Source organism: Bufo bufo, chromosome 5 (genome assembly GCF_905171765.1).
Source record: "Bufo bufo chromosome 5, aBufBuf1.1, whole genome shotgun sequence".
Classification (NCBI taxonomy): Eukaryota; Metazoa; Chordata; class Amphibia; order Anura; family Bufonidae; genus Bufo; species Bufo bufo.
The window spans coordinates 429,936,254-429,948,880 of NC_053393.1; the positions used below are offsets into that span (position 1 = coordinate 429,936,254).

Genomic DNA, 12,627 nt, shown 5'->3' on the forward strand with positions numbered 1-12,627 from the left:
AGGGCAGGTGGTAAGGAGCAGAATCGGTAGTCAGGCAAGGTAAGGTACCTTCGCTGAAAACCCAAAGCTCAGGAAACGCCCCCTTTGCTCCTAGAGGCTTATTTGCATATATTAAAACTTCCTTTTTCCCAGCAATGCGGGAATATATGAACATGGGACCAACACAGATGCCTTCAGCTGCCAAGCGCACATGTAACTGGTCAGCCAGTTAATGGGCTCAAATCTGCTGACCGATGCCCTTTAAAGTATCTTGTGCTGGTGGTCACACATGCTCAGTAGCTCAGCCACATCACCAGGATTCCAGTGACACTGGAGCAATTTTCCGATAATTCCAATTGAAAAATCATGTTTTGCTTGTTATTGTCACCACCAGACATCTGAGAAGCTCTGACAGACGTCCTTCAGAACCTCCTCCTTGAGGCTCCTTTTGTTTTGCTTTCATTTTCTCATCTCGTTAGCCTCTCTCAGCTGTCATGTAGTTGCACTGATTGCATCCCTTTAAATCCCTTCCCATACTGCATCACTTTGCGGTTTATACAACTTCCTGGAGTGTATGCATGCTGGATGCTACTACTGAGTCTTCTACAGATAAGTTTTGTTCATTCATTTGTATTTTCCTGGTTGCTGGATCCCAGGTGACCCTGACTCCCTCCATATCAAGTGTAGGGAGTCGGTGGTCGTGTCCCCTCACTATTATAGGGTGTTCAGGTGTTATACAGTCGAGGTACGAGGATATGCGATCTTCTACCATTGAGAATTTTGCATAGGCTGAGCAGTTAGGGAGAGAGTCAGGTCTGTTGCAGGGCTTCCCCTTTTGTTCCTTAGTTTTGGATCCAGTCAGTCGGATCTTCCTTTTGTGTCTTCTTGTTTGCTGTACACCTTCTGTGACAGTTATATGGCAGAATAAATTAATCTTTTTTTTGTAGGACAAACCCTTTAATTCTCATCATGTAAACCTGGCCAAACAGGATATAACATTGTGCCAACCCATCAGCCTAGTTCATCATTATACACTGGTTGCTGCTAGTAAATTGTTGTGACGTGGTTTGGTGATGGTTTGTTGTGACAAGCAATACCTTCAGTGGTGACCTTGGGTAATCTACGTATTAACACACAAGAATTAATAAAACCTAAGGATGACTGTTGAGGCAACAGTAATGAAAAGCTAACCAATTAACATTTTTGGCTTCCTAATTACAATCTCCCAACTCTAGAATGAAGATATAGGTCATAATAACAAAGACAAAACTAAATATTAAAAGACTGATGTCACCGGCTTCTTCATTCCCAACTATTAAAGTGATTTACAGGACACTTAATTAAACATCAAGATGCAGAGCTGCAGGTATTGAGCTTGCAGCTCATATAAATGAGAATTTCCAATGATCAGACGCACTGTGGGTTTAGATGACAGACGGTTATCTCTATATACAACATTTGGGTTATTTATCATATGCTAAATAGAGAGCTAGGTATGGACAGGCATATAAATGTCCTCATATTCATGTATTTCTTATATTTGTGAAGTACTATATAAGCAATCCATCAGAATATATGAATGTGTATTAAAGGGATGGTAAACATAACGGCTCAAATGTACTAATCCTGTAGATGGTGTAAACAGATGTAACACCTGTAGGTAAGGACAGACACGGACAGTGAGCCCTGACCTAGAACCCAGCCTGCTTTCCCTACCTAATTGCAATACAAGCCCTAGGTTGCAAGACTGCAACTGGTTGACAGCCCCTGCACTAATTACGTGCAGAGACAGACAAACACCAAGAGACAAAACAACACAAAAACAGGGTTGTACGTAAATGGGTCAGAACCAGACAGGCAATGGAGTACCAAACGAGAGACAGAGAGTGGTCAGAAGACAAGCCGAGATCAGAACCAGATGAACAACGCAGTACCAAAACGAGAGACAAAGCCCACTGCTAATCCCCTCCAGCACACGCCCGCTGTGGTGAGAAACAGAGCATTATATCCAGTTGCTGAGGATGCCGTCATTTCACCAGGGGGTGTGGCTTAGCAGCGCGTCTCCCCCAGCGTCGAAGCCGGAGATCGGCCACTGGAGCCTGGACAGGTGAATTTGTGACACTAGGCCTGCACCATATTTATTACAAGGGGCTCAGGCTGTATGATAAATCTGGTGCAGGGATAGACACTTTTGTCTATGTCTATACCAACTATTGGTTGGCTTACTTTGAGGCAGGATATTTGCTCCAGAATTGTGGTGTATTTTAGGTGCGTCTACCCTGTGAAGCTTCACTCCCTTCCACTAAGCCCAACTCCCATTTTGAGCTCCTACCAGTGGTCAGTGAAAAACGTATCAAACACGTATACCATCCGTGTTGTGTCAGCGGTTTTTCACGGACCCATAGACTTCAACAGGCGTGTCTCAGTGAGTGCATGTCTCCGTTTTTTCACTGACCTACAGATGTGTGAACAAAATATTAAAATCAATGGGTACGGGTGCTGTCCGCGGAGAACATAGACCGCACACTTCTGTGATTCACCTTTACTGTGAACGAGGCCTTAGACGGAGAATGAGGTAGCTCTTCCTCCTCTTCCCAGCTGGAATTCCCAGCATAAAATCATGTACCAATGGGCATCTGAATTACATCCAGTCTACCAGCTGCATATAAAAAAAACCCTTGCTATTTCTCTGAAGAAGCAAGCACAGTGCTAAGTCATCCCCTGACACACAAATATAAGTTGCAGTTTTCATCGACTTGATCATACTTGATGGGAGAGATCTAAAGCTCACAAAAATGTAAAGAGGTTATTTCTCATGACCACTTTGGCTGTAATAAACAGTTGATGGTCATGGTTCCTGTTTCAGAACCTCCATGATTGCAGAAGCTGAGGGTGCTACAGAGAACACGTAGTATTACATGCTGTCCATTTACATGAAATGTGGTGGTGTCATCACTGTTTCTGGGTGTATGGACTGTATGCAGTACGTATGATGCTCAATTTGTACTCTGAGAGATGAGCTGTGGAGTACTGTTGACGCCCATGTCATGGTGGACATGGGTTTGAGGATTTCTGTGACATTTCAAATTTAAGCAAATATTTGCCATACAGTCACAGGCGAGCATTGTAAAAAAAAAAAAATGCAGGCTTTGCTTTCCTATACAGCCAAACCAAAGGTATACCAGCCTGGTGGGTGCTAAAAGGACACTTTTTGACCCATAGTACCCTAATGACCCATTCAATCTATACCATGGAAGCATTTCCTATTACATACATCAAACATGCACACCAAAGGTAAGCCGATTTGGGTTTTAGGTTTCCTATCATCGTATACTAGAATACACACTACTGTTCTGTATATTGGAGCAGTTCTGATACCAGTGAGGTCTATAGGTGCCGTAGAGATGAGCAAAAAGTATCTTCTCAAGAGGAACACTTTGGAATGAAATAAAACAGAAGGACATATAGATGCACAACTTGACGCTCCACCTTTAGGCCTCTTGCACACAAACGGGTGCGCCCCGTGGCTGTGCGGGACGCGGGGCAGCCGCAGCGGATCGCGGACCCATTCACTTTAATGGGTCCGCGATCTGGCCGTTCCGCATAAAGATAGGACATGTTCTATCTTTTTGCGGAACGGAAGTACGGGACGAAACCCCACGGAAGCACTCCGTAGTGCTCCCGTAGGGTTCCGTTCCTTGCTTCTGTTCCGCACCATTCGGCATCTCCAGATTTGGGGACCCATTGAAGTGAATGGGTCCACATCCGTGATGTGGAATGCACACGGAACGGTGCCCGTGTATTGCGGATCCTCAAATGCGGTCCGCAATATGGCCACGGGGTGCACACGTTCGTGTTGTCAGCCATTCCCTCGTATATAGCTGCTTCTCAAATTTTAGGAGATTAGGTAGTAGGCCCCTGCTCTTTCATTGACTGAGTGCTGAATTTTGCTGACAGCGCCAGAAAAGATTTTTTAAGGAATTATTGTGGAGAAAAGCTTCAAATTTCTTCCAGATCAAGCAGCGGACAACAGGCTGCTGTAAAACTGGCTGGTGCAAAACGGACAAGAATAGGACATGACTTATAATTTTTGCGGGGCCACGGAACGGAGCAACGGATGCGGACAGCATATAGAGTGCTATCCTCATCTTTTGCGTCCCCATTGAAATGAATGGGTCCGCATCTGAGCCGCAAAAAATGTGGCCCGGATGCGGAACCAAACCACGGTCGTGTAAATGAACCCTTAGGCCCCCTGCACACGAACGTGTGCTTCCCGTTGCCGTATTGGGGACCGCATTTGCGGATCCAAAATACACGGGTGCCGTTCCGTGGGCATTCCGCATCACGGATGCGGCCCCATTCACTTCCATGGGTCCGCAAATCCGGAGATGCGGAATGGTACGGAGCGGACTGTGTTCGTGCATTGCAGCCCGCATTTTGCGGGCCGCAGCACGACCACGGGGCGCACACGTTCGTGTGCAGGGGGCCTTACACTGACACTAAAGCCTCATTCACACGTCAATGTTTCCCATCAGTGATTGTGAGCCCAAACCAGGATTGGAGCCTCCACAGACATAAGATATAAGGGAAAGATCTGCACCTGTTCTGTGTTTAGAGCCGCACCTGGTTTTGGCTCAAAATCACTGATGGAAATCACTGACCGAACACTGACGTGTGAATGAGGCTTTAAGCCTGATCAGACCCTGCAGGGTCTTCAGGCTTAGATACACGGCAAGCCTGGATGCCTTTCTACGGCGCCCGGTTGTCATGGTAACCATCGACCTGCTGCCAGCACAGTGCCCCAATAAGGGGAGGGGTTAATTAACCGGAATTGGTGCCAGCACTAATCATGGCCGTTGCAGTAGAGTGTTAGCTGTATGTTACAGCTGACACTCGCTGCTGATGGCGGCAGCTCTGTTCGTACAACTAACCGTTGTGCCGCCATCTGCGCCTGAAATACTTCTAATTTAGGAGTATTTCAAAATAATCAATGACCCCCAATACTTTGTCTGTAGAAGGCCTCACAGCTGACAATGTATATCATGGCAAAAACCAAGCCATGAGAAGGGAAAAACTGCCTGTAGAGCTAAGAGACGGGATCGTGTGGAGGCACAGATTTGGAGAAGGGTACAAAAAACCTATACTGCACCTAAAGTTCCCAAGGGCTCAGTAACCTTCATGATTCTTAAATGGAAAAAGGTTTGGAACAACCAGGACTTCCTAGTGCTGAACGCCCACCAGCGTCGGACCATATATGGCGGAGGGCATACGGTCGTGTGCATGAGGCCTAAGGCTGCTGACACAGGTTCAGGCTTTTTCATGTGCAGTAAGCCGGATTGGGACTGATGCACAGTGACGCAATATTAATAGTCTTTAGTTCGTGACGCCAATTGCAATGTGCGCAGGTTATAGTCTCAGGGCCCTTTAAGGTGTTATAGCTCACGTACCAGGAGGAATGCCAGAGTGGGGACAATGTCTCTGTGTAATGTCAACGGTGTCTCCTACCTTGGTACGGCTGGACTCCTGGATCCTGGCTCACATGCAATAAAATGAGTGCTGTTAGTAGGAGTAATTGAGGAATGAAGGAAATCCAGACTGGAGATAAGGTTCAACTTGTCTTTACTGAGTTGCAGCATAAATCCATACGAGTAACAGCATTAGCCTTGGGTCCCAGCAGTTATTGGCAATATGTGGCAGGAATCAATATATGTTCTGCTCCTTAACATATGCCTAGAGAATCTGGCAGGTATCTATCTTCTGCTCTGTCTGTCTTCTGCTTGATATGGGCCTGACTAGCTGAGGAGGTATTTGGCTTCTCCTGGTCTCTGGATAAACACTCACAGTTCTGCTCGCAGGGTATATTTCGTCCTGGAGATCTGTAGCTCTGGAGGTGCTGCTTGCTTGTCCACCAGCACTGAGGCTGAAGGCTCAGTCTGGGAAAGAAGATCCTTGGCCTCAGCCAAGGCTGGATCCTAGGTTGGGATCCCTAAGTCTGGGAGCTCCTACTAACACAGCCTACCCCAAGCAGGGGGGGCTGGTACACTAACTAAACTTCCTTCTCCTCCCCATGAGGCAGGATGTGGGGACATTCCACACCTCCTCAAAGAGGGGGGAGCTAGACTGGAATGAACTATTCCAATCTAGATATACTAAACTGGATAGGGTTCTGCTACATATTGCTGCCACCTGCTGGTGTACATGGAAATTAAAGCATAATATATAAAACAGGCCTAGAAAATACATATACAGAAAGATGCAATGTTAGATAACACCAGATGACAATATATATACACCTAACATGTTGTAGCGGGGAGAAAGAGTTTAGTGACATACTCCGGGATGAAGCCAAAATCAGGTGTGGATCATAGCAGAGAAAGTATTAGGGCTGTTTCCCACGAGGGAGTCCATTGCGGGAATCACGCTCCGTGAGGGAGTGCGCTCCTGCAAGTCCAGAGCGGAGGATCACACTCGCACACGGAGCGTGATTCCCGCAATGGACTCGCTCATGTGAAACAGCCCTTAAGGACAGATACAACTTCTCCACTTCAATCCTGGTTTTGGCTTCAAAAACTGCATCAAAAAACCTAAACGTGTGTCATCACCCTAAGGGCTCATGCACACGACCGTGCCATTTTTTGCGGTACACGCAAATTGCAGATCCACAAAAAACGGATGCCGCCCGTGTGCCTTCCGCAATTTACGGAACAGGAGGCCCATTATAGAAATGCCTATTCTTGTCCGCAAAACGGACAAGAATAGGACATGCCTCATAATTTTTGCGGGGCCAGGGAACGGAGCAACGGATGCGGACAGCACACAGAGTGCTGTCCGCATCTTTTGCGGACCCATTGAAATGAATGGTTCTGTATAGGGACCGTATACAGAATCAAAATACGGCACGTATACGGAACGCAAAAAACGTTCGTGTGCATGAGCCCTAACCTAAAAGACTCTCACACTGTGAGAAACAAGATTCTCTGGTCTGATAAAACCAAAGCTAACCAGGCACTGCCCATCACCTGCCTAATGCCAACTCTACAGTGAGGCATGGGGGTGTTCAGTGGCTGGGATAGGGAGACTGGTCAGTTTTGAGGGAAAGCTAAACAGAGCAAAGTACAGAGATGTTCTTAACGAAAACCTGATCCCGAGTGCTCTGGACCTGAGATTTACCTTCCAACAAGACCACGACTCTAAGCACAGGTGTAGGTCATCACACCATGGCACCGCAAGAGACCCACCACATGAGGTTATGATGATGTCATCATAACCTCCTGCACTGTTCTTCTGCTTCATAGCCCAAAGGCATATGAGGCTGAGCAGTAGGAGCCATAGGCACCCATGGTCCGGATCCCTGAACTGGATAGATATGAGATAGATAGATAGATAGATAGATAGATAGATAGATAGAAACAGATAGATAGATAGATAAGGGATGAATAGTAGTGTTGATCGCGAATATTCTAATCGCAAATTTTTATCGCGAATATTGGCACTTTGAGAATTCGCGAATATCTAGAATATACTGCTATAGCTTCGTAATCGCGAATATTCTAGATTTTTTTTCATCAGTACCCATGATCCCTCACTGCTTCTTGCCTATGGGCCAATGAGAAGGCTGCAATATCTTTGACTTTAGGAGTAGTGTTGATCGCGAATTTTCGTATCGTGAATTTTTATCGTGAATTTTCTGATCAAGAAAATAATGACTGAAGATCACGAATTCTTGAATATATGACGAATATTCGCGAAATATTGCAAATTCGAAAATTGCCCCTGCTGCTCATCACTGATAGGCTTCATGCACACAGGCGTGTTCCGCGTCCAAGAGCGGTCCGTGGTAACACGGCCTGGATTCCTGTTGAGAGCAGGAGCGCACGGCATCATTGGTTGCACGCCGTGCGCTTCATGCCGCCACTGCACTACAGTAATACACTCGTATATGTAGGGATAGATAGATAGATAGTGGTATAGATAGATATAATAGATAGATAGATGATAGATAGTGGTATAGATAGATATAATAGATAGATAGATGATAGATAGAGGTATAGATAGATATAATAGATAGCTAGAGGTATAGATAATAGATAGATGATAGATAGATTAGGGATAAATAGATAGAATAGATAATGAGTAGATAATAGAGGTAGAAGGTGTACACAGACACTATGTGTGGTCAGGGTGCTGTGTCCAGTCCTCCCCTCTCCTGTCAGTGACATGGGGGGCGGGCACTGCTCTCCCCTCCCCCTCCTCCCCGGTGCCGCTGCTGCTGCTTTCCATTTCCAGCAGCAGGCTGTGGGCAGCTCTTGGCGGCAGTCGTGCGGTGGATGTGACCGGGCGGACGCGGTGACTGCTCCGGTGACCCGCAGCCTCCCGCACCGACTCTCCTATGTCTGCGGCATAATGGAAACAATGGGCTTACGAGGCAAGGGACAGGAGACTGTGCAACCCGAAGAGGAGGAGGTGGACCCCAGAATCCAGGTACTGACTGCATGGGCACTGCCATTGTGTGCCACCCTGAGACTGGCTGGCTGCAGGAGTATCTGGTGTGGTATATGTCAGCACTACTAGATAATGTACAGGGCAGTGGAGCTGCCATACTGCATGTGGAGGTCAGGGTGGCATGTACTGGGTGCTTGGCACAATGTAAAGGCATTGCACATATGACCCCTGATGACTGATTGTCTGGACAATGAGATTCCTGCAATCATTTCCATCCTGTAACTGGCGAAAAACAAGATCACCTCCTTTGTATGGGCAAATGCCCGCTGTTGTCATTGGCATTAGTCATTGGAAACATGGCCTTTCTGAACTAGCCTGGTGTATGTGGCACCGTCTGGTACTGGCAGGAGACATGTCAAATTCTGCAGCCGCTCTCCTTGACCTAATGCAAGTCTCCATGATCCCTGTGCCCACAATAACACATGGCACAGATATTGTGGCACGTGGTTAGGAAACAAAGGATTGTAGGGCATTTGCTTGCCTTGGCCAAGGTGCTTTTCTCATTGCCGATAGTCCTTGTGCCGAGGAACTTATCTGACAACGACAAATTCCCTTTATACGTCTAATTTGGTTTGTACAATCGCAGGGTTCTTCATTAGTCGCTGACGTCCATGTCGACGTTGTGGAGAAAGGCATTTGTGTTAAGTGTCTCCCCGTGTCTGGCCCTTTAATGACATCAACAAACCTAATTGGGGCCACGGTAATTGCCTACAGGGCGTTACCAATTCTAGCACTGGATCCTGTATAAGGCTGAGTTCACATGAAGCCAAAACACCCAGATTCTGCTTGAGGATTCTGTCTGTGATTTTTATTCCAACATGTTTTTTATTTTTATTTTTTATTTTTTATGTGGTTTTTGATCCTGGATGAGGATGCAGCAAGAATGAGCATGTCACTATTATGTAGAGAAAGGTAATACCAAGCACTTACTAATGTATGGTGATTGTCCATATTGCTTCCTTTCCTGGCTTTATTCAGTTTTCCATCACATTATACACTGCTCGTATCCATGGTTACGACCACCTTGCAATCCAGCAGCGGCGGTCGTGCTTGTGCACTATAGGAAGACGCAGAACCCTACGTGCACTCCCATGGTCCCAGACCGCGCTTTTTTTCCTATAGTGAGCAAGCCCGACCACCACTGGTGGATTGCAGGGTGGTCATAACCATGGAAACAAAGCAATATGGATAGTAAAAATACATTAGTAAGTGCCTTGTATTAACTTCCTCTACATGATAACTGCTATAAGACAGCGCTTTAAAAGGGATGTCCAGATATTTATTATATTATATTAATAATATTATTATATTTATTTAAGATATTTATGACTTATACTCAGGATAGGTCCTCAGTATCAGATCTGCGGGAGTGCGACTCCCGGGACCCCTGCCCATCATCTGTTTAGAAGAGGCCTTGAGCGCCGCAGCTCAGCCCCAAGGGTCCATTCACACGTCCGCAAAATGGGTCGGAACGGGTGCACTGCAGACCCATTAATTTTCAATTGGGCCGGAATGTGCTGTCCGCATCCACATTTGCGGATCCGCACTTCCGCATCCGTGCTTCCGTTTTCCGCCAAAAAATAGAACATGCCCTATTCTTGTCCGCAATTGCGGACAAGATTAGGCATTTTCTATTATAGTGCCGGCGATGTGCGGTCCGCAAATTGCGGAATGCACATTGCCAGTGTCCGTGTTTTGCGGATCCGCTATTTGCAGAACACTTACGGACGTGTGAATGGACCCGAAGTCAATCGGGCTGAGCTGCAGTACCATGCACTGCCACTATACAATGTACAGCGCTGTATAACAGCATCACTCACCAGAGCTCCGGTTAGCACTGCGGCTGGGTGCCGGGACTCGGACCCCCGCTGATGTGATATTGATAACCTATACTTGAGGAAAAGTCATCATTATCTTTTCCAGGATAACCCCTTTAACTATCAACTGGTTTTCCCCATTGAAATCAATGGAGATGATTTGCAAGTGTTTTCGCCACAGTATTTGCGTGCGCAATCCACGCCAAAAAGTTCTGTGAACAGATCCTTTGGCTCTATTCACATTTCAGGAAAGCTTTCAGTTTTTGTGTTCTGAGAAATGTGAGCAGAACCTAAGGGAGGGTCCACGGATTTTTGTTTTTGGTGCATTTTTTTTTCAGTAAAAATGCGTGCTCCAGATATTAGCTGAAAGTGTAAGGCCTCCTGCACACGAATGTATTTTCTTTCCGTGTCCATTCCGGTTTTCTTGGAGGACCGTATACAGAACCATTCATTTCAATAGGTCCACAAAAGAAACTGAAGTTACTCCATGTGCGTTCCGTTTCCGTTTATCCGTATTTCCGTTCCACAAAAGAATAGAACATATATTATTGTCCGCATTACGGACAAGGATAGGACTGTTCTATTAGGGGCCAGCTGTTCCGTTCTGCAAGATGCAGAATGCACACGGACGTCATCCATATTTTTTGCGGACCGCAAAATACATACGGTCGTGTGTGTGTGTGTGTGTGAGGCCTAAGACCTACAGCATGCTGCGTTTTTGATAAGAAGCCAGAAAGACAAAAATATAATAAAAACCCCTAATGAACAAAAGTGCCAATGGCACAAGGATCACTTTCCCATCGACCTTCAGCTATCATCCGAAGCTGACATTTTTACCCTGAAAAACTTGACCAAAAATGCTGCAGACTAAGGCTACTTTCACACTTGCGGCAGTGTGATCCCATGGGCAGTTCCGTCCTCGGAACTGCCCGCCGGATCCGCCGATGTGGATGTGACTGAAAGCATTTGTGATGCGGATCCGTCTCACAAATGCATTGCAAGAACTGATCCGGCTCTCCGCTTATCATGCGGACAGACTGATCCGTCTTGTATTTATTTTAATTTTTTTTACCGGTCTGCGCAGGCCAGAAGGACGGATCCGGCATTCCGGCACCAATGCATTCCTATAGGGAAAAATGCCGGATCTGGCATTCAGGCAAGTCTTCAGTTTTTTTCGCCGGAGATAAAACCGTAGCATGCTACGGTTTTCTCTTTTGCCTGATCAGTCAAAATGACTGAACTGAAGACGTCCTGATGCATCCTGAACGGATTACTCTCCATTCAGAATGCATGGGGATATGCCTGATCCGTTCTTCTCCGGTATAGAGCCCCTGTGACGGAACTCTATGCCGGAAAATGAAAAACGCTACTCTGAAAGTATCCTAAGGCTACATGCACACGAATGGAAGTGATCCGTGCACATGGTTCCTGATCAGTGGTCACAAGCCATACTACCAGCATCACTGCCCAGCAGTGGGAGCCATGGTGCCAGTAGTACGGCTTGTGACTGCTGAAGTCACCAGTCGGCTACAGCAGTTGATCTCCACTTTACTTCTCATTCCTGAATTGGCTTCAGCATGTTCTATCAGTAATAAAGTTATGGTTCCTGTTGTCACTTCCGCCGCAATAAAACCATAAATGTCAAAAGGGCTGTAAGTAGAAAGATCTAGTTATCTACTTGCTGTGGGTTTTTAATTTCATGGTCTTCTTACACATGGCAGTATTATGGCTGGTCTGATAAAGCCAAGATTGAACTTTTTGGCCTCAATTCTAAGGCCCCTTTCACACGGGCGAGTATTCCGCACGGATGCGATGCGTGAGTTGAACACATTGCACCCGCACTGAATCCCGACCCATTCATTTCTATGGGGCTGTGCACATGAGCGGTGATTTTCACGCATCACTTGTGCGTTGCGTGAAAATCGCAGCATGCTCTATATTCTGCGTTTTTCACGCAACGCAGGCCTCATAGAAGTGAATGGGGTTGCGTGAAAATCGCAAGCATCCGCAAGCAAGTGCGGATGCGGTGCGATTTTCACGCACGGTTGCTAGGAGACCATGGGGATGGAGACCCGATCATTATTATTTCCCCTTATAACATGGTTATAAGGAAAAATAATAGCATTCTGAATACAGAATGCATAGTAAAATAGCGCTGGAGGGGTTAAAAAAATAATTAAACTCTCCTTAGTCCACTTGATCGCGCAGCCCGGCATCTCCTTCTGTCTCCTTCTTTGCTGATTGTAGGAACAGGACCTGTGGTGACGTTACTCCGGTCATCACATGATCTTTTACCATGGTGATGGATCATGTGATGGATCATGTGATG

General features: G+C 46.3%; 1 protein-coding gene across 1 annotated transcript in view; it reads left to right on the forward strand.

Moving 5' to 3' along the window:
• Positions 1–8,271: 8,271 nt before the first annotated feature.
• Positions 8,272–12,627, forward strand: part of SH3BP5 (SH3 domain binding protein 5) — an 81,273-nt gene continuing 76,917 nt past the window's right edge. The window contains exon 1 of the mRNA XM_040433477.1: positions 8,272–8,460. Within this exon, the coding sequence (XP_040289411.1) occupies positions 8,383–8,460 (78 nt within the window). The 5' untranslated portion in view covers positions 8,272–8,382. The remainder of the gene's footprint in view (positions 8,461–12,627) is intronic.